This window comes from Notothenia rossii, assembly GCF_949606895.1.
Source record: "Notothenia rossii genome assembly, chromosome: 9".
NCBI classification, from domain to species: Eukaryota; Metazoa; Chordata; class Actinopteri; order Perciformes; family Nototheniidae; genus Notothenia; species Notothenia rossii.
In genome coordinates this window covers 15939659-15967652 of record NC_136907.1, presented here as the reverse complement: position 1 = coordinate 15967652, position 27994 = coordinate 15939659, and the positions used below count along the sequence as shown (strand labels likewise).

General features: G+C 39.3%; 1 protein-coding gene across 1 annotated transcript in view; it reads right to left on the bottom strand.

Moving 5' to 3' along the window:
• stk32a (serine/threonine kinase 32A) overlaps window positions 1-27994 on the bottom strand; it is a 68516-nt gene that overhangs the window by 30611 nt on the left and 9911 nt on the right. The window contains exons 6-7 of the mRNA XM_079649879.1: window positions 15806-15979; window positions 1600-1637 (exon numbers count right to left, since the gene is read on the bottom strand). Coding sequence (XP_079506005.1) covers window positions 1600-1637; window positions 15806-15979 — 212 coding nt within the window. The remainder of the gene's footprint in view (window positions 1-1599; window positions 1638-15805; window positions 15980-27994) is intronic.

Below are 27994 nucleotides of genomic sequence, written 5' to 3'. Positions count from 1 at the left end.
GCTTTTTTGTGAAATAAGGTTTCTGCTTTCTAGCAAAGCGTTACATGATAAGATTAACCACCACTCTCATTTCTATACTACAGTAATATAAAGCGGCTTGGCTTGGTGAAAAAATACCAGAAACACGGGGACATTTATATTTCTGTACAAAGGTAACAAAATCCAACTACCATCACCTATAAAGCTCACTAAGACAGTAACAGTTTTGCCAAGGTATGACGTTACTACATAAACAAGTTGGAATAAAGCCATTATAACTATATGAATTTGTCCGTGGAGGTTTTTAAAAAAGGCCTCAAAACATTCTCATGCATAAACAATGTTGAGATATTTAGCATTCAGATATTTGTTTGTTAGAACTTAACTGTTTTGGCCTGACTATATGAATTTGTCCGTGGAGGTTTTTAAAAAAGGCCTCAAAACCCACCTCTTCAATAGAGCCTTTCCCTAGACCTTTTATTTATTTATTATCACCCTTTTATCTTATTTTATTCTTTTTACTTATTTATTTTTATTTATTGCTTTTTATTCTTTTTACGATGTTAGCACTTCGGGATTTGAATGCAAATATGAAGTGCTTTATAAATTAAAGCCATCATTATTATTATTATTATCATATAAATACCCCTGCACACCAGACTATTTCCTACAGTATGTGCAGGAACTTCCTAGAGTGTTTTTGTCTCTGTGAGGTTGCCAGGCAGTCAGCTTAGACTACTTTTAAACAACAAGTATGTGAAGGATTTCCCTCTAAGTAAAAGCCACAAGGACAGTTTCAAAGTAGTTGTATTGTTCATAAATACGTTTGGCCATGTGGTGTATGTTCATACTGTACCATCTTTCTAGGATATCTGTGATTATCCCAGATTGATCATAACATAAAGTACTTTAACATTATTTTCTGATAAATATATAAACGAAGGAATTTACTCTTCATGCCAGGCTGTTTCCCTCCCTTTGACATGCATACAAACGCACACTGTTCTCTCTGTCGTGTTGGTCATTGTATGTGTGGTAATGTGTATTTGTCTGCTGGTTTGATACTGTAACTGACATGAAAGCCTCTGATGAAACCTAATCAATCATTCAGAGCATGATTTTAACTCACAGCAGAGAAGCAGACATCATTAATATCATGCCGTCCTTCTCACACACTGTTACATCACTCTGTCTTATTTAATCCAATATTTCAGTGGGAAAGAACACCATGTTAATGTCACTGTGCTTCAAACCAATGCAGACTGGCAGTGTGGGCATAAAAAAGTCGACTTCTTTCCAATGTTGCAATTCTTAAAACACGGTATAAGGTATTTGTTATGCCGCAAGCCCTATCTGTGTAACCTGCCTCTGAGCATTGCATCTCTTTTTGATGTTTGCAGAAGTGATCCCATGGGTTGGAGGTTCAATAAAATCCTTAGTCAGGAGAGGTTCAGTCTTGAATTTAGAAAAGCAAATCAGGTCTCTGTGTGTCAGTCAAATGGTATCATGATATGTCAACAGGTACCAAAACTCAAACAAATCTTATTGTCACAGTCTTTAAATTCCAACCCTGACCCCAACATGAGTGAATTGAAAATACAATTAGAGAAGGGATCTTACCATGTTCATCCAAGAGTATGTTGTCAGGTTTGATGTCTCTGAAAGGGAAAACAGTTCAGTTGCATTAGTATGTTTCCCTGTATATTTGTGGTTTTATGTAGAAAGTAAAACCAGAATCAGATTGTATTTTTCATTCATGAACAGATTTTTGAAATTCTTATTCATGTTGTTTGGAGAACAAGCCGTACTGGGATTTGCACATTGCTTTTAGTAGAATACAGTCAGTGCCATAGTCTTAAGGCTAAAGCAGTTATAATGTGTAAAGTGAGAAAATGAAAAAAGCCAGTCTAGTATAATTAGTTAATACCTAAGCGTTATTGATATGTATCAAGCTTAAACCTTGGTAATCCAATGCAAAGAAGCCCAGTTTGGTCTTTAAGGCTTTTTCTCATGACTAAAAATGGATTATAAACTATTTAGTATGAGGTAACAGTACAATGCTGTTCCTGTGGGCGTGAAAGATTGGTTATCTTTGTTACATAATTACTTTGACATTGTAGACCAGCCCTTTTAGTTAAAGTAGGTAGAAAATGCAAGGTTTTAGTTGCCTTAATATAAGCATGACATGACACATCATAAAAAATTCATACAAGTTGTTTGTGGATAATTTGAATCCACTGACAAACAGCCTGCTTATTTGTTTAAGTATGCAAATGTTTAGTGACACCACAAGACAGCCAGAGGAATTATTTAACACGGGAACTAAATATATGAAAATTCTGCCAGTGGTGACAGACTGAAATGACTCCATTAGTAACACAAGTCTCATCAGATCATCTCACATCTGGTCCCATGAGATTCATTATGGGAAATGTGCTTTAGAGGAGTAATCTTCAAGATCCTTCATTTTGGCTTGTGGTAAAATCTATAATGATAAGCACATATTGTTTCAGCAGCGCTCAGTCCACTTGTGACTCAAACCCTGTGGGTGGTACTTCATGTCTCATTTACCGCTGATGACGCTTGAGTTTCTCCAGGTGACACCCTCATCTTTTTCTGTCCTTCCATGGAGGTTACATTGCTCATATCAGTTTCCTAGTTCTTCTTCTACTTGTTCTTAACAAACCACTTTTTATACTGCTGAAGTAAACAAATCTCCTCCTGTGTGTTGAAAGTCTTACCGAAAGAACTACGTGCTCAGATCATCAAATTCAAAAGCTTCCCGGAGGTGAATGTACAAGTAGGCTGACTCATTTTTTATGATGAGTCATTTCACTTCAGGAAAACACAAAAATGGACATAATACAGTAGATCGAACCATTAAATGGTACTCTGCTGCACTACTTCACCAGGTGGGGGAAAACAAATGGAAAAAGAGATAGGGCAGCAGGTTAGGCTGTGGGAGTGGATGAGAAACATGAGAAGAGGAGCAGGTGTAGACTGAAGCTCTTACTGAGGGCACAGCTTCTGCGTCATCTTTTTTTTTCCAGTTTTTCTCAGTTTTTAAACAGATGTTTTGTCTGCACCTATCTTCTTTCTTTAGATTTGTACACATCAAATCCAAATGGCATCCGGAACCAAACCATTCACTCCAAGTTTTTTTTTCCCACGTTGTTTTTGGAAGCAGAAAACCAGCTGTACACTTGAATATGTATTTGCTCTGGTTTTAAGACTTCACTAACTACTTACTTGTTCCTTATTGGGAACAGTGTTGGATTAATGGATTACATTTTCAATAAAATTACATCTAGTCTCCTTACAAACATTTACACAGTCTTTTTGAAATCGTCATAGCCCAGTTCGTGTTTGATTTACTGCATTCCTTTTTCCATTTTCCATCCAGCTACTTCTGGATGTCTTTTTTTGTTGTTTTGATGACACATTTGTGGATTGTTGTTCAATTCCCTCCTTTCCGAATCCCTCCATCTTCTCATAAAAAACGAATGCACTAGGGATAGTCTATTGATTTATCTGCTTTGTAGCGGAACCATAAAAAGTGAATAATAGACAATACATTTTCTCAACAGATGTCAAAGCCACACATACTGTGGATTCCCAAATTGTTACAAAGTGTCATAAAGGCACCAGTGATAATACAAAAGGTCCCAGCTGACCTGATCAGCTGATACGAACAACAGTTCAGAGCTCAGTAACATCCCTCCTGGCTGTTCATTTTTAATTCAAAGCTATATTATTTTTCTTCTTTCTTCTTATTTCCGCTGATCTTTATCTGCCCTTGAAACGTTCTCTTTCTTGAATGACCTAACACTGTCTTCACCACTCGGGTTATTCCTTATAACATACGCACTTGCAGTTATTTTAACATTTCACCTTTTTAGTCTCCACCACTGCCCACTGGCACACACAGACATGCCTTTACCTCACAATTCAAGTTTTAGAGACTGTCAGACTCTGATATTTATTATATTTTCAAGAGTTTTTTCATCCTTCAGTAGTTGAAAGGCTCGGTGTGGTTTTCACTCCTCTTTGTTCTAGCTTCTCTGGAACGTGACCCCACAGATGTAAAGATGCTTTGAACTGAAGAGACAATATTTAATATTCAGAGCCTCTCAGATGTTCCACTTGTGCATGATGGTTAAATGCAGTGCTCATTTTTAAATTGACATCAACATTAACGAACGATGACAGTTTAAATTGTCAATACATTAGCAGTGAGTGAAGTTAATGTGCTTTTTTCAAGATCATGTTTAAAATATCACTGAAATTGTAATCAGGCCAGAACTGGATTTCACTAAACAAAATAATGCGTAATGCAGATACAAAGGTAACAACATGGGCTTTTAAAAGTATTCATTAACATGCAAAATATAAATCAATATGATCTCCTCAAGGACACCAGGCTTGAGTCAGACATCAGTAGATTTACATGACATTAAAAAACAAACAAACAAATTCAGACTCGTCAAAACGATTTTTTTTTGCCTTTCCGCTGTTATTACAATCACCAACTCTGGTTTGAATGAGAGACTGAGAATGAAAAGTGAAAATTACATATTTTTTAAAACCTGCTTGCGGTGTTAGGGTATTTTTTTGTACATCCTCAGTGTTAGACAGCAGGTGTCTCCTCTAATTGAGTCCACTGCCCCGTAGGAGCCCAGCAGCATTTAGCATATCAAAGGCCAACCTGCGTTTTGCGTGTCTGTGTGTGCACAGGTGTGTTTCAGCAACACACTCATGGAGGCAACCTGTAGCATGGCGCTTGGCTCTGGGCAGCTTTGGCGGGTTGAATGCGCGGGGGCCCAGGTGGTGGGGAGAAAGGTCGACCATGTAACCCTTAATTAGCTGACATTTGCGTCAAAGGCTGGCACTAGGGGAGAGAGGAGGGGCACGTGTCACGGCTAAAAAAGCAGAACAAGGAGGCATCTTTTCTAGCTAAAGGCCATGCTGCCATTGTCAAGCCACAGGACAAGAGGAGACAACTGGCTGTAGAGATAAAGCAAAGCAGAAAGCCTCATTAGGAGGTGGCGAGTTGTAAAAGCCATGCTGCTGAGGTAGAGATGATGATGATGATGATGATGATGATGATGATGATGATGATGATGATGATGATGATGATGATGATGATGATGATAATAAATGGGATTTATATAGTGCTTTTCTAGACCCAAAGACGCTTTACATTACGAGTAAGGTCGACAAACAAAACAAGAACAAAAACACAAACAAAAGCAAAAACAAAACAAAAACAGAAAAGCAGTCAGGAGGATGTTGGTTCAGAGGGGGGAGGAGCGGGTTTAAGGATAAGCAGAGTTGAAGAGGTGGGTTTTGAGACGGGACTGGAACAGGGTGAGGGAATCAGACTCACGGAGGTCTTGGGGGAGGGAGTTCCAGAGCTTCGGGGCTGCCACAGAGAAGGCTCTGTCCCCGAAGCTCCGGAGTTTGACCTTGGGGATTGAAAGCAAACGATGAGGATGAGGATGAGGATGAGGATGAGGATGATGATGATGATGATGATGATGATGATGATGATGATGATGATGATGATGATGATGATGATGATGATGATGATGATGATGATGATGATGATGATGATGACGACCACTGACCGGGTCTCATGACAGCAGAGATTATTACAAAACGCCCCTTATTCCTGTAAAGAAATGGGTATAAACAGTTTGAAACACTAGCTTGCACCACCAAGGGTGAGGCAGATGGAACATGTCACGAGAGCAGATGTGTCTGAGTGCAAGACATCTGCATTTGCATTAAAAATTCAGTGTGGTTCAACACTGTCAGCTACAGCTCTTGATCACATAGTCATGACCTCCAGGTGTCTTCAGATTAACACTTAAAACAGGGAAAGGGACTCTGCAGTAAACTGAAAAAGTGAATGTTGAGCACATTTAAATTTAATATTTGTTCTTTCTGCTAAATGATTCAAGTGTGGGGCTATTGTTTCTACTAATTGTATACTTTTGTTATCCATTGAGATTCGAGGAAATGAGGGTTGATCGAAATCGTGTCAGCCTCTCATCAGGGCTCGTTGCATAAGCCTCCTACAGCTTTCTAAACAAACATGGCTTTTCAATGACATGTTTCACTCGTCTCTGAGTAAACACAGAACAAAGCTGCCTGAAACTGCAATTATTGGCAAACTACAAAGGGATGACAAATGTTTGACAAGATGCACAAAATACGAAAATGAGATTCATTAAAAACATCACAGAAAAAAACCAAATGAATAGTCTAAGAAGCCTTGGATTTAGAACGTGTAGCGGTTTTGCATAAAAAAAGTCAATATTTTTTAATCCTTATATGGAGACTTATGTGGCTTATTCTTACAGTCACAATCAATACTAAGTTTCTCAGTTTAATGATCTATGAATTACATTATATTAGGAGGTAATTATCCAGCAAAATAAGTCTTTATATCCAAAAAATAAAGACACAGTGAGATGTATACAGATAGCTCTGTAATGATGTTGTCTGGCTAATATGTTTTTGTTCTTTAAAAAACAAAAGTCTTTGGTTTACCCGTGCAATCATTTTGATGACTCGTAAATAAACATTAGAAACACTTTTGAGAAGGTTTCTTAGAAAGGAATTCCATTGATCCATTTCCCCATTGATAGAATGAAGTTGTTAAATGCAGTGTGAATTGGAAATAGACTTTCTTTACTAAAGCGAAGAGAAGAGTACTTAAAGCTGTCACCTGCTCATTTCAGCTGGCAGTTATGCCCCGTGTTTATTAGCCGGTATAAGTGCTCTGCAGCTTCTAAAAGTGAGAGAAACAGATGGATGTGTTGCGGCCCCGGTCACACGGAGCTGTGTGGAGACGGCCTGCTTGGCGAGATGACACCTCAACCATCTGCAAGCATTTACTACTTGGAACGGGATGCTTTCAGAGGTGACACAACAAAATGGCGTCTAGATAACACTGTCACAGAGTTGTATGAGATGAAATGTGATGTGAAAAACTCTTTGGGGAGATACTTCAATTCAGCTTCTAAACTGAGATCCTGCTCGGGTTCTGACAACCACCAAATCATGACAGCAACTTGTATTCTGTCACTGCAATGCTACACGAAATTGTTCAACTTCAATTAATAACAAACTGTTATAATTTACACCGCTCTTTACATCAATATTGACAGCTTTGTATGAATCACTTGCTGAGAAAAATAGAAGAAAAACAGGTAATAAAAAGGTATAACATTTTTGAATTGATTTTATGTTTATGGCCAAACTAAGAGGGAACAGGTAGACTAAATAATGCAGACACCTATACTCAACATGTATTGAGTAAGAGTTAAAAAGATATAGGAATACATTAGGAGCTAATGGCACTAGAAGGAACATTTTATAGAAAAACAGTGTTTACTACCTTTCTGTACTGATGAACTGAGAGAATCAAATGGAGAGTCAATGAGACAAATTAGATTAAAAGTTAAGTGAGATATAGAGCGCTGAGGTAAATTAAAAGAAAGAGGAAGAGACTTCAAAAAGCAAACTGAGCTAAAGGAATAAAGTGAGTAAAACAGAAAAGGAAGTAATGCAGGTACACATTTTGGGCTTTTCTGAGTGAGACGAAAGGCCAGGAGAGCTGGATGCAAGCTGATCCCCTCGGCTTTTCTCTCGGTTGACTGACCCTACAAGCTATTAGCAGGATCTAATGGCCTCATTACAGCCTTCTATGAGAGGTGCAGGAGTAACTGAAGCCTGTACCTGGTCATATGATAGTGCACTGATACTGGAGCGGGCCAAAACACCTGAGAACGGAGACACACACACACACACACACACACACACACACACACACACACACACACACACACACACACACACACACACACACACACACACACACACACACACACACACACACACACACACACACACACACACACACACACACACACAGGTCAGGCAACCACACACTGAGAGATGAAGGAAGCATACACATGTCCGCACTCACATGCAGAGTTAAAATAAGAACACACACACACACACACACACACACACACACACACACACACACACACACACACACACACACACACACACACACACACACACACACACACACACACACACACACACACACACACACACACACACACACACATAAAGTAAATAAGTTATCATACTGTCAACAGGCAGCCGCACAAGATAATTAAATTAAATAAACAAGCTGATGAAAAGATTATTTAAACAGGATCACAGTTTCTAGCAGACATTTGATGTTGGCATTGTAACTTCATAATAGAGCTGCAACCTTGTTTTTATAATCCATTATTGCTGAATGTTTTTCTATTTGTCAAATAATAGTTGTGTCTGTAAAATGTTAAAAATAAAAATATTTTTGTTTTGAATGTTTCCTCATAATCTTCTCCAAACCATATCACAGTTTAAAACCCAGAAAATAAATGATTAAAAAAAGTGAAAGATAAATAAATTAGAGGGCAGTTTTGTTTACAATCATGACTTAAACAATGAACCAGCTATCACACAGACGCATCTAGTAGAAGACACTTTGATGTATCAAATATTTGTTCTAGCTTATCTTTTTTTTTAAGCCATGTGCTACGGACACATTTCTGTACTGTAACAGAAGAACTAAGGTGTGTTGCACAGCCCCCTTGTTACATCACTTCTGCCATTTTCCTGTTTTCTGTCCTGGGGCAAAATGAAATATTAACGTAATGTTCTCAGACAATATAAAATATTAAATGAGTTGATTTTTACTTTTTAATCCATAGCTGCTGTGAAATTGTTGTCCTGTTTTTCTGGCCGTAGATTGCTGGCAGTTTAATCAGAAACTCTATTATGGCTCTGCTGCTTTAGTAGCCCTCTTCTCCACTCCACAATAAAATGGAGAGCTGTTTGAGATTGTGCCTCTCCCTCTTGGTAACAATAGAGAGTGGAGGAGCTCTGGAAGCCCTAGAAAGCCCACAGCAGCTACATCAACTACTCAAAACAAGCAACACACACATACAGTAAACACACACACACAAACACAGTAACTCACAGATAAACACAGATCTGTAACTTTACAGAATCCCTCAGTTCTAAGTACCCACGCCCACCAGCCATTGAATAGCGAGTCAGACAGCCGCTGCCTTTGAACGTGAATTGAAAATTCAACTAGACCCACTTACAGAAAAGCAGCTTTGACGAGAGTGAGAAGAACACAGGTGTACGCGTGCATGTCTGTCACCCTGTCACCCTGTTTACGCACTTTGGTAAATATTGTGTGTGTGCGTAGATGACAGTAGTAACCCCTGAGCTGAGAGATGTTCATCCCTTATTCATTAACATATACTGAGTGCGTCTGGTTGACAAAAATTGGCCTTGACGAGTCCCCAGTCTAATTTGGAGCTGATTTTTGGGAGGCGGGAGAGCACCGAGCAGACACTGAAAGCAGCCAGTCGGCGCTAAAAAGCCAAGGCCAAAACTTACATCACAATTACCAGTGATTAATAATTCACAGTCAGAAACACTCGAGGAGTGTATACAAAGAATGTCAGCTCTCTCCTCGCTCTTTGACTCTGTATATCTGCCGGTAGATCCTCCTGTCTGCCTGCATGTCTGTCTTTCTGACTGCTGAGATACAATGATTGTAGCCAAAAACCCTCTCCTTCTTTCTCCCGCAGGCAGACACGTGAGTTAGATACACAAGCAGGCAATTAGCGATCTTTTTGTTACAGACTAAAGAGTAAACATTCTCTCTATGTTCAGAGCTCAAACCTCCTCCCATCACTAATCTGCTGGGGCCGAGGGAGATTGTTCACAACGATAATGCTTAATTCACCATTTTGTTGTGGAAATCAGTGAGCTGGCATCAGCTGGCACCTTAATCTGCATTTAGGAAATATAAGTGTATACATTCTCTCTACTCTCCCTCCGTCTTTGTTCATATTTTTCTTCTTCTGCTGGGAAATAAAACATTAACACACTCCATGAATAAAGAATACTTCACTTGAAGACATGACAAACGCTCTCCTTTCCCAGCAGCTGATGGAGAGGAAGAGTAATGACGGAGTCTGCCTCCCTGCAATCTGCAGTGTTGTATATTATCTCTTCATTTTAAGAACCATCCATGACAAGACCCACTAAGACTATTTTTTTCTCTTTCACCTTCAATTATCCAGATAGGTGAATTAAGAATATATTCCCTTTTGGCTGCCTGGCAAAAGGCCGCTAGAGGAGAAGGGGATGAAGGAGCAAATAAATTATTTGAAGCACAGCTACGCTTTGTGCCACTCCCTCGGAGACAAAGAAAGATTCTGCACAACCGAGACCAAGAAATAAGGATGAGAGAGAAGAGCATAGTGAAAAAAGGAAATTATAGTACGTAGAGAAAAAAGGACAAATGGGAAAAAAGTGGGAGTGATAACGAAAGAGATTATGAGGAATAAGCACCGTGTGTGTGTGTGTGTGTGTGTGTGTGTGTGCGTGCGTGCGTGCGTGCGTGCGTGCGTGCGTGCGTGTGTGTGTGTGTGTGTGTGTGTGTGAGAGAGAGAGAGATAGAGATAAGAGATCATAGCTTGCAGTAGAGAATCCTCCTTGGCTGAAATAGGCGTGCTGCTGCAACAGCTGGGTCTCAGTACGCTTCAGGAAACTGAATAAATACATTGGACAATTTCCATGGAAAGAATGAAACCAACAATGTGTTAGTCCGTCTCTCAATACTTTCCAACTTCCAGTAGCACTCAGCCCCGAGCTCATTTGTTCCAGCAGCAGATACAAATCTTAAAAAATGTGTCACAAAGTATGCCCATATACTGTAGTTCTATATTTACCAAGTACCTATAGATTAAGCTGGGCATTGTAGTTCTTTTTAGCAAACTTTAAGTAAAACGGTTTAATCGTGTATTTGTTGGGGACTATTTTCAGCTATGAATTAATACACAGCCAGAGAGTGCATGTGGGGATTACATGGTTTGAATGTTTTTTTTCACTTAAAGCTAAATATAGATAAACATTTTTTTTATGTGATTTGTTGACAATCAGATCATTTTAAAATGTCAAACTTTTTTCTTTTACTCAACAAATATTTCAAAAATAATCAAACTAAACACCTTATCTGTAATAATAATTCGCAAAAATATTATGAAGGCACGCTTTGCATCGCATCCAAGTAGCTGAAGCACTATCTTGTAAACTGTTGATTGTATTTAATCTATTTTCTTCAGGTTGTTGAATGAGTCTGTTTTCAAGGCTGTTTGACTTTGATGGGAGAATAATGCTACCACCCAAATTACTACATTTGTGCTGTTGTGAATGTTTCACAGTTGGTCTCACAAGATGAACTTCCATCTTACCTGTAGACTAAGGCCTGTCTGCAGTATCTTCATCCATGTCTGTCAGTTTGATAAGAAGCTAATCATTAGTCCCTTAACCACTTTACTGGGCAGAGTGTTTCTGAAATGAAACAGTAAGGGATATTGACTTGTTAAGAGCATCTGCTGGCTGACAACAAGCAAGTCTTTCCATTATGATGAATCCTTTAGGCAACATAATGCACCTGGGGATTCAGCCTGAGATACAGTAATTGTTGTTGATGTCAAAGAGGCTGTGGTGAGGTAAATGTAGACACACATACCTTCTCTGAAACACACTTGCCATTTATCTTTCCTGTTGTTTGGAGAGACCCATTATGTCTCTGGAGTTGTAATCTAATTGAGACTCATTCTATTGTCAATAAGGCATACTCCTAAGAGAGCTAGGGTTAAACATAGTGGCTTAACATCACTGTATTAAGCTAAAACCATATATATGTCCCAGCTACTGCCCACAGCACGAAACAAGCTTAACAATGCCAAATATATAGAACACTATTCTTACAGGCTATAATTTGCAGATTTTTTAGGAATGACTGAACTATCTCGGTAAAACAAGACACATTTATTTCCGCTCTCCTTTTCCTACTTCGCCAACAGGGATATTTTGCCGGGAAGAGTTTTCAAAGATAATATTAATCCAGTTAGTCCACTACCGGGATACTCAAGCTCGTTTGTTGAGTTGCCAGTTAGCAAAATGACTTATAGTGAATCAATCTAAATACAGATTATTTCATTATTCTACAGCCATTATATTCTGGAATCAACATTAAAACCTAATAATGGCAAAAAAATAAAAGCTGTTCTCTACTGCTACTTGGTATAGTTGATTAGAACTTTTTATTTAAAAGCAAACATCATTAAACGTTGTAGGCTTCAAAATAAATCAATTTCCCTCTTAATAACACAGTGTAATTCAATTAGCCACCTTGCATCATACTGCATGTTCTGAGGCTCCTGTATGTCCCATGATGACGCTGCTGTCTCTTTGATTTTCCATCCAGGCTCTGTCAAGATGAGCCTAACTGCTGTTGTTAACCTCACTGCTGCTCTGTCCCAACTTGCCTTGAGATTGCTCATATTTGCCATTCAGTGTCATATAATGCAGGAGCTCATTATTGAAAATAATTGGACGAGCTAATCACAGCGATGTCTGTTGTTGTCCCTGCGGCTGTAATGTTATCAAGCATCTTAATATGGATACAGAAAGGGAAGTAAACATTACCTGGACTGGACCGCAAACCCTACATTTCAATTTAGCAGTAAGAACACTAATACAATACTTTGAATTAATATTCTTGAATTTAAAAATGTTTTCCCTGTGCTACTGTCTTCTACCCATGTGGGATCAATACTCTTGTTGTTGCCATTGGTTTTAAACATAGACTGTATGGTTTTAGTTGAAGTCCTGAAATGGTTAATAAAGGTATCCAGCAGGGATCACAAATAGGCCCCATGCTATTAACTCTGCACTCTGTAGCACAACTTCTATGGACTTCACAAGTGCACAACATTTTAATGTTCCTCTTCCTTATCATTATCATCATCATTTCAAGTATTTTGTTGTGTTCGAAGTGAATAAACATGACATCACAGAACAGGTTAGCTACAATATCTTGCAGTGGCAGTGAATGCAACATAACCTGTATCCAGACTGCTTCTAGGTCCTGTCGTATAAAGAAATACAAATACAAATGAATAACATTTTTTTTAAATAACCTAATGTGGAAGTCTGGCCATCGTACTGAAACAAACTACTCTCAAGCATTCTGTCTAAGTCATGGTCAAACTCTTGAACAACATCATTACATTGTTGCCATTTCACGTAGGATTAATGTCATTATCTTGATTAATCTCCTCATTATAATCAATATCATCACAGACCAATGGTAGAAGAACATGCATATCCTGCATTTTACCTACATTTACATGTGCACACTGCACACATACACAACCACATTCTGAAGTGCATCACTTGCTGTACTGAAGTCAGCACGTCCACAGCTGATGGAGGAAATTATTTATTGAATTTCCATAGAGATGGTCTGAGAGTTACTTTCAGCCCCACTTCCTATTTGAAGCTAATGAATGCAGATTGAAAAGATGTTGATTCCATCCAAACAAACGCCCCCAACACCTGCATATCAAGTCTGTCCTCTTCAGCACTAAAATAGAAATCATAATTTAAATATTCATACCCCTCAATGGACTCAATAAATAAATATATTAATAAACCCTTCTATTAATTTTTCTCTCTCTCTCTTCCTATTAAAGTTGAGAGTGTGGACAAGAGCAAGTGGTCTGCTCTATGTTAAATGGTGTAATTTGTTATCTGGGGGTGTTAAATTAGTGTTTCTGTTGCGGTTTTGTTTTCTATTAATCAAAACCTGAGAAGGACTGTTTACCTCATGCTCAGTCAACAGAGTAGAGAACAGTAACTCATCAATAGGAGCAAAGCACTAAGGTTGTACAATTTAGGTCGTATTTGTTAAAAATGTATGCACTTATACTGAAAGGGTCATGAAAGGAATAAAATAATTGGTTATATTGTGCTCTTATAGCCTGCAGTTGTCTATATATTTTTAATTATAATGTCATTCCAGAATTCTTTTTATTAATGTAATACTCTCTGAACTTACAATAAAAAAAAAGATGGAAGACTTAAAGGTCCAATGACATGCTTTTCCGGTTATTACCCGTCCCCTTGTGTGTTATGTAGCTTTTTCTGCATGTAAACGGTCTGCAGAGTCACAAACCCTCAAAGTACACCCTGTAGCGAGTAAAACACTAACGACCCCAACACACGGCGGCGTGCGTTTTCGCTTGCCGGCGGGGGGGGCTGAAACTCGACCAACAACCAATCACAAGAATCTCCCGCCCCAGACACACAAGCACGCGGTTTGATTGGCTAGAGCTTGTACTGGCATATGATTCGATTGGCTGACGCCTCCGTCGAGGCGTCAAAAGTAGAACGTTGCTCTACTTTTGCAGCGAGCACCGCGAGAGAAGCTACGCCTTGCTCCCACAATGCAGTTCGGCGAATCGTGACGTCACCCCATTCAAAGTGAATGGGCAGAAGCGTTGAAGCGGCAACGCACGCCGCCGTGTGGAGGGGCCGTAACACAGAAAATACCTGTCTATGCTGCCCCAGAACGCCTCGTTTGAGATTTTTCTTTTTCCATTTTTTTCTTCCTGGGTATAGTGACGTGACCAGGAAACGACTCCAGTAATACAGCTCACACGGCACCCAGACCCCACGCAGCATTCTCATCTGTTTGTCATTACTGGTGTCATTTTCTGGTTGCTAACAAACGCCATTGTAAGACATAATCTCTGATCTTCCGCTGTAACGGCGGTGGACTCATCAGAACAGAGTGGGCGAGCTGACCAATCAGAGCACAGTGGGCTCATAGGGAGAGGGAGGGGGGGCAGGAGCTCCAACAAGCCGTTTAGGACAGAGAGTGAATACAGATACTATACAGAGATGCTGTATGAGAAACCAATGTGATTTTGGAACATTGAACAAGGTAAATATATTCTAGTAGACCTCAACAATGGAATTATGATCAGTAGATATGGCCATGACATGGGACAGAGGTTACCAATCGAAAGACTTATTTGCGACTGAGGTAAATATTCCACTTTAACAACAAATGGGATGCTAGATGCAACTCCTTGACTCCATGGTCAAAATGTGTTCCCATGTACATCCACCAACACTGAAGACCTCAGTTTGACTGGTTTGCAATGACACACTTGAATTTGTAATGTATTTGGAAAAGCCAATCAGACAAAATGTGGTTTGAGACCTTGTTTTTATCTTATCTGCATTGTCCCTCTATGAAAGAGTCATGTGATACCACTGTAAGGATTAAAGTACTTTTGGCAGCGTTGTTGGCCATAACAGGATGTCCTTTGAGCAGTGGCGAGCCGTGACTTTTATACCAAGGCCCCCCCCTCCCCCCTAGAGGGCCCTGACGGCTCGCCACTGCCTTTGAGTCACTTCAACAACTTAAAATAATAATAATATTGGGCTGTAGCCATGTCTTTCTTGGCCATGCGAACTGTTGGCTGTGCCATAGCAGTAGATATTTCGGCCTAAAAAGCACTTAACCTGCATTTTACAAATTAAATAAGGCATTGACAAAGCAGCAGGACATAAATAGTGCATTTCATGATGGCCATAGTCTGCAGTTCATAGTAAACTGTTGTGTCAGGTGTGACCTTCATGTCGACACTGCTAGACCTTTCTGCTCAATGGTGGAGCAGTCATCTCAGAAAATAATATTGAAGTGGACAGCCAAGGAGAAACGTACACTGGGAAAGATAATACTTAGACTTGGTGGTGAAAAACAACGGAGAGAGGCAGAAGTGGGACATGATTTATATAAGAAAGAGATATTACGGGCAACCAGTAAAAAGCCTATACCTCTCATGTTTTTTGTACAGACTGAGTATCTAACCTGTGTATGATGCGCTTCGTACGGAGGTAGCCCAGGGCCAGGGCCAGCTCACAGATGTAGAGTTTGACGGTGCTCTCTGAGAAATGGACGTTCTGCTGGAGGTGATAGCGCAGGTCTCCTCCCAAGAGCAAGTCCACCACCATAAACATGTCCTCCTCATCCTGGAAGGAATACCTGCAGAGGAAAGCAGACTGTCAGGAGTGAAAGGTGACAAGTCCAGAGGGACGCCAGGACAAGGACGGTTGGAGACAAAGGAGATTACAAAATGAGGATGCATACCAGGAGGGGTTGAATGAAGAGAGGTATATGCAATAGGAGTGGGAGAAGAATTCTAAAAAGGAAATGAATATAACACTGCTCACAAAAATAATGGGAAATAATGAAAGACATATACTTGTTTACTTACATAGATTTGTCACACTCTTTCATAATACAGGTGGGAGCCACTTTGTTTGCTAATGCCTGAGTCAATTCTTATTATCCTGTCTTTAAGGCTAATAAGGTAACAAATCTATTTAAATACATTGTACACAAGAGGCGGGGAGAAAGGTTACAGTGTTCCTGTTTAAACATATTTTTGACAGCATACAGTAGAAGGACATGCAATTTCACAGGAAGTCTTTTTCCCCCTTTCCTTTTTAAACATTACAATATTTGTTTATAGTGTTCGGGCATGTTTTAGTTTAGTTTTATTATTTATTCAAAGAAGAAGAAAGCCCACATTTAATACCAGTAACATAGCTGACAAATGAATATTAATAATGGCAAATATAAAGAAAAGAAGAACAAGAGCTACAACATATCAATTGCTTACCAAACTGTTTGTAACAGTTAAATTAAATCTAATACTTGTTTTTTTTAATACATTCAGGACACAATCATCATTATAATGTAATCCTTGTTTTGTTGCTCATTTTTTTCTACAGCAAATAAGGTTGACACAGAAAACATAATCTCTGTTGTGATTACATTAGCATTCAGGCTACCCTGGGTATTATTTGTAATACTACATGAAGTGATTGTGTTATTGAAAATGTATACTTCTGCTATTCCATCAGCTTTGGCGGTACGAAAATATTTGAGATCATATATTGAGCACAATTTTACATCCACTCAGCAACATTGTCTGCTCAGATGGCTTGCTGCCCTGCTCCTATCTCTACTGAGAGTTAACAGGTTTTCCCATCAGACTGGTGAGTGTCTTGCCATTTCATTAAAGCAGGCCATTACATATATTACATTTCCCTTATGTTAGTGTGTGCTGTAAAGATTTAGCTGGCAACACTGAACTGCTTTGCTCTCTGCTGGAAGAAAAGTGTCAAAGTCACACAAAATGGCACTTCCTCTATTTATGCATAAAATGTCATACATTTTAAAACGTTTTTTATTCTCAACTCAATGGCTACCCCCCTTTACACACCAGGAACAAGATTTGGCATTACAAACTTTGAAAGTCGAGATTAAAAATGAAGGCTGAGCAAAGATAGATAGGCTTGGTCCATGCAAAGGCATTGACAGTAGAAGAAGGGGCTTCCCCCCCACCACTTTTCGCACCCAGATAGATTTAGCACATCGGCTAGGCTGACGCTTTTGCCTGATGGTCTGTACTTCTTCATATTTTCTTGTTTAGTTTTTAGTAAGGGTGACCGTACATAGTATTAGTTAAATATTCCTCAGTCTTGCTACTTGTGGTCATCAATCTATAAATCCGTCCATCCATTACTGTCATCCACAGCAAGCCTTTATCAGCATGTGGCCCCCTGCTTTGCCATTTGATGAGCTGTTGCACAAATCTCTATTGATTTTAACGTGCTGAGCGTCCCACTGGGGCCACACTTTTTTTTCTTCCCCTCTAAACGATGAGCTAATTAGTTTCCCTCCCACAAGGAACTAATTAATGCAAAAAGAATATTATATATAATTGCAGCCAGCAACCAACATTTCCTGGCTTGCCAACAAGATTTCCCTGTGTGCAAAACAGTGTCAGCAATTTCTAGGGATGTCCCGATCACCTTTTTTTGCTCCCGATCCGATTCCGATCATTTTATTTTGACAATTTGCCGATACCGATTTTTCCCGATCCGATCTTTATGCAATGCATTAAGAGAAAAAAAAGAAAAAAAGCGTTCAAGATGTCCCTTAAGGTTATTTTTTTATTTAATTTGGATATTCTATCCGACATGGATATAACTTCTTTTTTTCACAGCAGCATGGGATCAGTTCAGTTGTGCAGCATCAAAACAAAATAAAGCTTATCAGTACTCGTTAGCTTACTGCTACAATTAGACACTGCGCCCTGCCCACTCTGTTGCCAGATTTGAGAGACATAAGCAACCAGGTCTATGAAAACAAGCCCCAAAGAAGCAACACATACATGATTTTTTTCTCCCGATTCCGATCTTTTGAAAATCACGTGATCGGCTCCGATCCCCGATCACGTGATCGGATCGGGACATCTCTAGCCATTTCTGATATTCCGTAAAATACTACACTACCACCGCTCTCAAATCCTTCATCATGTTCCTGATGGGCTACAATTTCACTGAACACTTTGAGAGTTTGCAGTTTTGTCACCACAGACTCCATTGGGGTTTCCACTTGCAGATACGTCCCTGAAAGGACCATCATCTTGGCTCAAACTCAGTGCTCAGTGACCAAGGGTAGTTTTTTGCCGCGTTGGTGAACTCTCCTCCTAGGGGCCCTTCTCCAATAAACTGGAGGTGGTGCTTTTTCTGCAATGGATGGATGGGGATTGATTGAGCTGACTCAAAACTGTCTGCTAAGGCTCAGATAATGCTGAGACCACTTAACATCTAATTGCCAGTGGCCTCAGAGTGTGGAAAGACTAGATATCCGTCCTGAAAATACACAAGCACATTTAGCAAAATCACAAAGAGGTGCATGGAGAGGTACATACGCATGCATCACTGTCCTCCTCCCCTTTCTGCTTGGTTTCAGTTAGAACATGCATTAAGTATTATGATGTATTATTCAAAAATATGGAAAATACTAATATGACATCTGGAATATGAATGAGTCTAAACACAGATGCACAATCCACATAGCTTTCTACTAATGAATATAATTTTTAGGGAACAAAAGGAATGAGAAGAGGCTGGCCCTTCTCACTTAAAGTGTGTAATATAGTACAGCTGAATGGATGCGACCAGCTGCTATCAATCACTCAGACGAGCAGAAATGTCTTAGCCACGCCAGCAAACACCAACGTTCCCCAAGTTTTTAGCAAAGGTTTATAATGTGTTTGATACCATAATGGAATGATAATTAGATTTGTGTTGTTCTGTGTAGAACTTAAAGTGTGTTCAGAGAATAGTTACAGTCCAAAGCTAATGACCAGCTAAGTCAGAATCTGTTATATAACATGTACGTTTTAATGTACCCTAAAGAGATCTATAGGGAATGCATATATAACTCAGTATTCACAAGTTGTGGCTAACGTCTGTAACGTTTTGGGCTTTGCTGTAATCAATTTACTCATTTATTTAATTGTGAAAAACAGCATATAATGTTTATATAACCTTTATGAGCTTTGCTGTTATCAATAAAACATCTATTTAAAAGCGAAGAACAAAATAAAAAGTAAATCAGTCAATGTGAGATGGATTACAAAATATTTCAGTATGTGATATGATTGGTTTAGAATCAGTTAAAGCCATATTTCAATTTTTTTCTCCCAAAACCTATTCTAAATGTTACATGCTATTTCCCATCAATCAGCAAAAAAGTAATCTAGAGCCTCTTAGTAAGAAGACAACATTACCTATGCTTAAAAGAAGGAACTTTCAAGGGGAGTCCATCAAGACTTTGCACACTTTAGATGTTTGTAGCCTTTATTTAACCAGGTGAAAGCCCCTTGAGATCAAAAGATGTCTTTTTCAAGGGTGACCTGCCGGACATTAGTTACACATGTAACATACAAACAACAGAACAACAATAAGGATGACATACAACATAATGTACAGGGTACAGTTTACAAACTCTATTTACAGTGACAGGTACCATGAGTATCAAACAGCATGTCACCCAGCCGAGTTTTAAAATGATGCAGGGGAACCAAAGTGCTCAGTTTTAAACATGTTTGCAGACTGTTCCAATTTAGTGGAGCTGCACAACTAAAAGCTTTCATCCCTAAGACAGTCCTAGCACTTGGCACATTTAATAAAACAACATCATGAGATCTCAGGCAATAAGTACTTTCAATTCGTCGACAGATCAGAGAGCAGATATAAAAAGGTAGTTTACCCAACATGGCTTTGTAAATGAACATGTACCAATGACTGAGCCTCCGTACAGTTAGTGAAGGCAGACCTGCCCTGGCATACAGGGTACAGTGATGAGTAAGTGCTTTACAGTTAGTAACAAATCTCAGAGCACTGTGATAGGCGGCATCTAACTTTTCCAGACAATGGGCAGGTGCATTCATATAGATCAAATCACCATAGCGCAGGTCAAAAGGTCACAGTGACTAGCCTTTTCCTGGCTTCAAATGAGAAACAGGACTTGTTTCTAAAAAAGAAGCCTAGTCTAACCCTCAGCTTTTTAAGCAGATTAATGACCTGAAGTTTAAAAGTAAGACAATCATCAAGCCAGATACCTATGTATTTATAACAGGTAACCACTTCAAGCACTTGTCCTTGCATAGTAACAATAAGATGTGAGGGTGAGAAAACCAAAGCAACAAAGTGGATCAATCTGTGCATGTGAGAGCGAGAGAGTATGTGTTGAAAATGATGTGACACTTGAGTCTGGCATGCAGAGAGGAAGCTCAGATCAAGCAGAGATCATATTAAAATCACATTCACTTAGATATCACAGCATTGCTTCACTTTGATGCAGGATTTGTAGTGTTTGAGACTAACACAGTTCTGACTGAGTTCATGGATGGCCACAACATTCAGATTATTAACGATGGGCCTGCTCTGGTTCTGTAACACAATGCAGGGATTGCTCTTTGAGTCTGGATATTACATAGTTACTAGTTAGATGCTTTTATCCAAAGCGACTTACATACTCAATACTGTGGGCAATCCCCACAGGAGCAATTCGGGGTGAAGTTTCTTGCCCAGGGACACAACGACATGCTGACTGCAGTGGGGTTTGAACCTGTGACCCCCTGATCCGAACACCAACACACATTACATGACATTAAATATTGGTCATTAAGCTATACACATAATAGCCATAAAAGAGAAAACATTTAAATAAATGTACGGTGATAAGCCTGAATATAAGAAAGTAAACATTAAGGGCAGTAGTGTTATATATAGGATGCAAAAATGTGAAAAATATGTATTTTTTAAAAGCAAAACTGAATGTTTGTCAAATATTCATAGACCAAAGTCTGGTTAAAAACTGTAAACCAAGGCAAGAGAAACAAGCTTCTTAGTTGAGTGAGAGCTAGACAGCAGTGTGTGTTTGCTAGATGGAGTCCATTTAACTCTGTCTATTAATCATTGGATTAACCCACACACGCACATACGCACGCGCACACACACACACACACACACACACACACACACACACACACACACACACACACACACACACACACACACACACACACAACACGCACAAACACTTACACTCACATTTGCACTCACACTCACAAACACACACACGCCCAGCAGAAGTAGTTAACGTGGTAAAAAAGCCAAGAAGCTGCTGTCACAAACATTTAGGGGGCACAGACTGAACTGTAATTGCTCTTTTTCCTGGTAGACAACCTTGGCTTCTTTCTCAGAAAACTGCCGTCTCGTAGTTGCTACATTATTTAATGTATACAATGGGACACTTTTGCTATTTTAATGAGTTCAATGACTCTATCTAGATTTATTATTGTTTGTGAGGTTTAACTTAATTTCTCCTTTTATCATTAATGCCTTGTTTTGTTTTAAGTAGGTATGTATTTATTATTAGATATCCGCTTAAAGGAGGCAGGAAAAAGCCTTATGAGTATCTGCTGACAACCAATATTCAGGTCTATAGATAAATCAACTTATTTATTTTTTCTTGCCTTTTATAGGAGAGAAAAGGGAAAGGGGAGATGGGATTCTACATCTGGGAACTGCAATAATTTGTATGCCCTACTACAAAGGAGCCCGTTTTACCAGGTGAGCTACTAGTACACTTACTGTAATTTAAAGGAAATATTGCTAATAATCTGAAAAAGCAATGTATTACTTTATAATACATACTACTTCTGCTCAGTGTAAAAGAGGGACAGCAGGTCCATCAAGTCAATAGCACACTTGAGCCCAGCGTGAAACCAGTTAAATTGAGTAGAAAACCAGCTCTCATGCTCGACTGAAGCTTCCGTGTTTTCTGTCCCATCGGAAGCTAAGTAGTAAAAACAGAAAAGGGCTTGGCTGCCACTTTTGGGGGGGACTAGTTCTGTCCTCTTAGAAAACTAGATTCATACTTCATACTTCATTTTGTTCATTCATTCTTCATTCTTCATTCATTCTTCATTATTATTCAGTATTCATTCATACTAGATATTCACCGCAAACTCTCACATAGTTCCTGCTGAAAAAGCCCCCTTACAGAGGGTCTACAGCCTGGCGTGGTGACACACGCAGTGAGGCACATACAGTAAACTCTGATAATGTGAATACACACAGTCACACACACGTGTACCTGTCACGATTTTTATGTTATGTCATGTTTTTAGTTTTGTATGTCTAGGTTTGGGTTTATTTTGCTGTTCTGTTCTCCCTGTTTTATGTTTTCCTCCTTGTTTCTTGTCTGGTCCTTCTCCCTGTGTTTTCCCCCCTGTCGTTAGTTTCCCTGGTGTGTCTAATTGTCTGATTGTGTTCACCTGTTGCCCTTGTGTTTCTCCGTCCTTTACCCAGCTGTTTCTTGTTCCTTGATTACCCCTCCCTGTATTTAGTCTTGTCTCTTCCTGTGTTCCCCTGTCGGTTCATTGTTTGTTTGTTCTCCCTTCATGTCACACTTCTTGGTTGTCTCTCCGGCCTTCCTCCATGTTTCTTACTGTCAGTTTTTCTGTGGTTGTTTTCTGTTACCGTTTCAAGTTATGCCATGTTTTGTTTACCAGCTTTTAAATAAAGCTCACTTTTTGTTTCAAGACCTTTTTCCGTTTTTTGTAGTCTGCATTTTGGTCCTACCTTTTCCACCTTTTCCACGCACCCTGACAGTACCCAGGCATACTATATCCACTCAACTACCTGTTGTATGAGCCAGCTTTGTTTTGATTGAGATCCGATGGCATTTGAGTCTTAGAAAGTCCCATATTTAATGTACATATTGACATACTCCTACACACAAGCAGAAATACATATAGATAGAACACATATATCTATAAAACATAGCAGTAATTTTGTTGTACAGTAACTGCTCCTGCATCTAACTATCTACAAAAGTGCACATTATTGCACTTATTAATCATTTATTGTGCTATACATACTGTATGTTTGATATTATAGCTGCAAATCAACATCATCCCCCTGGGGACTGATGGACCTACTGCTTATTCAGCTATCTGTTCTATGCTCCTTAAGCAATATACCCAATCTATTATATTGTAAATTGCTCAATACAACCCCTATTTCTTCTCAAAACAAGTAAGCATGCTTCCTCTCTCTTTCTGTCTCTCCCTCTCTCTCACTCTGATATGTCGACGCAGTATTTAGAAGTTGTTTGAATATGAATTAAGTGGCGTGCTGCCACTGCTGTCAAAATGAATTAGACACGGTACCCATTAAGGATGTTCGTCACAGGGCGGCACTGGGTCACAGAAGTTAACCAAGTTATCGTTAATATGACAACATATTGTATTTGTGTATGACTAATGTGATTTAAAAGAGCCTGTTTCATCTTGAATACTGTGCCTGAATGCATCCTGTGTAGACCGAGATGGAGCAGTGAGCAGTCTTGGAAACAGATAAGGTGGTATGAAGTGGGAAAAATCAGCCAACCAGTGAGTGTTTTTGTCTGTTTGAATTTCGTCTACAGCACTACTTAGCTTACTTTATTTCAATTGCAATGGTTTGAAAAAGACAGAACATGCTCTCAAGCATCATTAGCAGCTGCTGCCTCCACCAGCATTTCGGTGGAGTGTAGAGAACAGCAGATTAGCATCTGTACATTATGTTGGTGCAGACTTTTATTAGCCTCGCTGGCATCTGGTTTTTCTTTACCTTGCTTGTTCTCTCTCGTCTTTTCTCTCTGTCTCTCTTGTCCTCTTTTGCCCCCTCTCTCCTTCTGTCTCCTTCCGTCTATATCTGCTGCGCCACACATGCATTTCAATGTGACCTCTTGGTTGCTTCCAGGCAGTCAGTCTGTTGGGAGAGCATCCTGCATGGAGCTTTTAGAGGCTCAGGCCCCAGGCCACTTCAGTAATGGAAGTCTCCAGAAACCACTTGGTCTCAGCAGCTTTTGTTAACATGTCCTTCTCTCTTTCAAAGGTAACAGAACATGTGTGGACACACTGGTAATTGAAATAATACTTAACCTACAACTAGTATTTGTATACATGATAAAAACATAATTATAAACCTTTTTAAACTAGAGTACTTTATTTAAATCCAGAAAGACAGGTATTCTGTCTTTTACAATGTGTGCAAATCTTCACTTTTAATTGCAATACTCAAAACTACTTGTGAATTATAGTGTATTTCTTTCTTAAAGAAATGTGAAATAAAAATAAATAGAATCTACAATAATATATAGTCTCATCAAAATTGGCATATTACCCAGCCTTAAATTAGTGTAATGATATTGTTCTCCTAAATAAGGACTTGTTTTTCCTGCTCAGTTACCCGTAACCCATAACCTAAAAACCTTTTATATAATAAATGAAAAAACCTCCTTAATGTTAACTATAGTGATTGTGCTACCATCTATGCAATGAATGACTACATTAATCCACACCAATAAATGACTAGTCACGAATATGTTGTTATACACAATGTATCGCAATTACACTGAGTAGAAATACTATTCATACATGAGCCCACACACACATTTCCACACACACACTCGGATTAAAGCCCCATGCTGAAACTGACACAGCCGGCCAGCCTCTCAGACTGTGACATGCTGGATCGATGCCGACAGCCCTCCGTCCTTCCTCCAACCCATCTCCCACATCCTCCTTTGAGTGACAGCTCCCATCAGTCTGTGTCTAATGCTCCACGAGAATACACACACACAGATGCAGCAATGCCAAATTACACACACTCATCTCTTACTGAAAGCTCATAAAGTTAATTATCACCTGTAAAATATGTACTTAAAATCCACACATAGTCAACCAACAATTACTTTTTGTTCCTAGCCCAACTGATTGTAGGATCTCAAATTTCCCCAAGTCACCTTGACATAAATCCAAATACTTGACATGCTGACATGATGCTTTCTGGTGTTCAGCAATGGCTGCAGCATTTAAAGTATAATGGGACTGTAGTGCACATTTGTATAAACACAGGGATAGAGTTTGTACCTTTTATACAATAACATCTTAGTTACTAACTTGTAATATGGGCTCTGGGATCAACCTTAGTTTATCTTATGCCATTCATTCTAAATATACCCTATATTTTAGAACACTATAATGCCAGTGCAATACGACACATAAGGTGAACTAGATCTTTTATGTCAGAATGCTTGGAGGATTTCTTCTCTTGGTTTCTTTAGAAAATCATTGCCTTTGTGAGACATACGTTATTTTTGTTTGAATGGGGATTCATATGTAACATGTATTGTCTGTTAGTACTGACCTGAGAGAAGTAAACTTCCCTTTGTGGTGGAATAAAAGCCATCAATCTATCTATCTAGTGTAACGTTGAATGATGTCTTGCTCTGCATAGAAATGGACTGCATTAGTGAGATTGCATAATAACTTAACAAAAAAGAGGGACTCCCTAAAGCAAGTGAAGCTTGTACTCCACAGTAACTCAGACTTTTGTTAATGTTCTTCTTTTCCCTTTGACAGTTATGAAATGACTTATAAAAGCATGTTGCATCATGGCATTACTTTTCACAGAGGTTAGACATGGCTGATGGGCTCGAATTAAGTGAATTGTACACTGTTAAAAGGCAGATCATTTGTGAATTATTAACCATAATAAAATAAAAAATTGGCAATGATATTTATAACTAAGTTATTTATTTATTCTTAATCCAAGAATCTTAGAATTTTGAAATTCCAACACTTGTCTTGTGTTTTCTTGGTTTCTAAATGAAGGACACACATGCTGTACACAAAGATGTTGTTTGTCTCTATTTTCCCCCAACTTTTCCACAAGCATGGTTTCAAGAAGTTCTTCCTCTGTGACATTCCCTACTGCAAACAAACAAATCACCTGCAAAATCTGCAGATAAAGGGGCAGCAAGACTGAAAGCTGGAAACAGCCGCATCTGATGCTGGTAATCTCTCCCTGTCTGTGTCTGTCTCTGGCAGTGCCAGTAAAGGCTCCTCTTACAGAGTGGGACATACTGTAGTGCAGTGCAGGCACAACCGTCTGCCCTACCACTGCTGGCACAACAATACACTGACCGGACCACAATGCGGGATGTTAAGATTCTTCAAAATCAACACTTAAAGGTCACCTATTATGCAAAATCCACTTTTCCATGTCTTTTATACATAAACATGTGTCCCCTCTGTGTAAAGAGATTCTGAAAGTTTCAGGAAAAAAATATTCGCTGATCCATTTATATAAAAACCTTTCTGAAAATTAGATGATCAGATTTTGGCCACTTTATGATGTCATAACGATTTTTTGGCTTGTGTAACCATTAGCCAATAACCAACCAAGGTAACCCCCGCCCACCTTATCACCTGAATCTCCTCCTAGAGCACCATTGTGTTCTTTGTCACCAAATATCTTTCAGAGGGGCGTGGGGAGTGGCTCCTTATTTTCATCTAAAGTAACAGACCCAGAATCAGCACTTTTGAAACAGTGCTGAAACAGAGGGGATTATGGGATGCTACAATGCATGATCTGTTTGGTATTTTGAGCCAAACACTTGGCTTTGTATATATCTGAGAGCTATAATATATTGATGAAAAACAGTATAATAGGGGACGTTTAATATCAGGCTAAATAGTTTGGAGGGACAATGACTTGTTTAGAACTTATTTTTATGTGTTCTGCTCCTGTCTTCAAAGTGTGAAGTTGCCTGGCTGCACGCAGAGCACAGACACCTGAGGTCATGCCCAGTAACATTGACAGCAAGATGAGAGCAAAGGAAGAGAAGCAGGTGGTGAGAGAGGAGAGGAAGAGGTGAAAGAAAAGAGGACAGAGGAGGAGAGTGACAGAAGAAGAAAAACAAAGCCTGGTTTCCTGCATGCAGGTGGCTCATTGATGTCCATATGCCTGCGGGTAATCGGCTGACCTTGAATGCTTACCTCGGTTCTATCATAACTTATGCCAAGTCAACACAGTAAGAGAGACAGAAAGAGAGAGGGACACAGCGCTGACCCAAGCACATCTCTGGAGGAAATCACCTCCACCCAGGGGGATTTACGCTGCCAAAAGCATTAACTTCCAACAATTTTTTTTTGTCCAACACAGCATGCAATCAAGCAAGAAAGCAAGCGCTGGCATTGTTTGTCTGATGAGCCCGTACACTACACATCTCTCTATCCTCTGTTCATCTCTTCAGTGGTTTTCCCTCTCTGCTCTGTGCCTGTTTTCCCTTTTCCTGCGACTCGCTGTCCTTTCTCTTCCTCTCACTGTTTGTCTTCTCTAATTCATTCCTACTGTGGCAAGAGTTTTGTTTCCCCCAAATTTGTTATAAAACAAAGATTTCAAAAAGATATTAAATAGAAATGGAAGAAAAGGGAAGTAGATGAATAGAGGACAGAAAAGTGGGACAGAAGACAAAGGTTGGATGGGTTGGAAAATCCTATCCAATGAATATAATCTCTTTTAGTTGTTCACATTTGCAGATTATTTTACAGGGAGCTGCCTGAACCAAAATGGGCAAGAAGTTAACCTGTAAACAAAAAAAAGGAATTACATATAATACTAATAAAACACCAAAAAAAAGACTACGTCTTTGGAAGTTTCTGTGTCGTCCTTGCACAGACATTCCCTCCTCTCTGCCTCTCTGCTTGACAGAAAGAAAACCGCTTCCTCTCAAACGTTGCAGAGTGGGAGTGCTTATCAAGAATTAATGACGCCTTTCAGACTGAAACTTAAC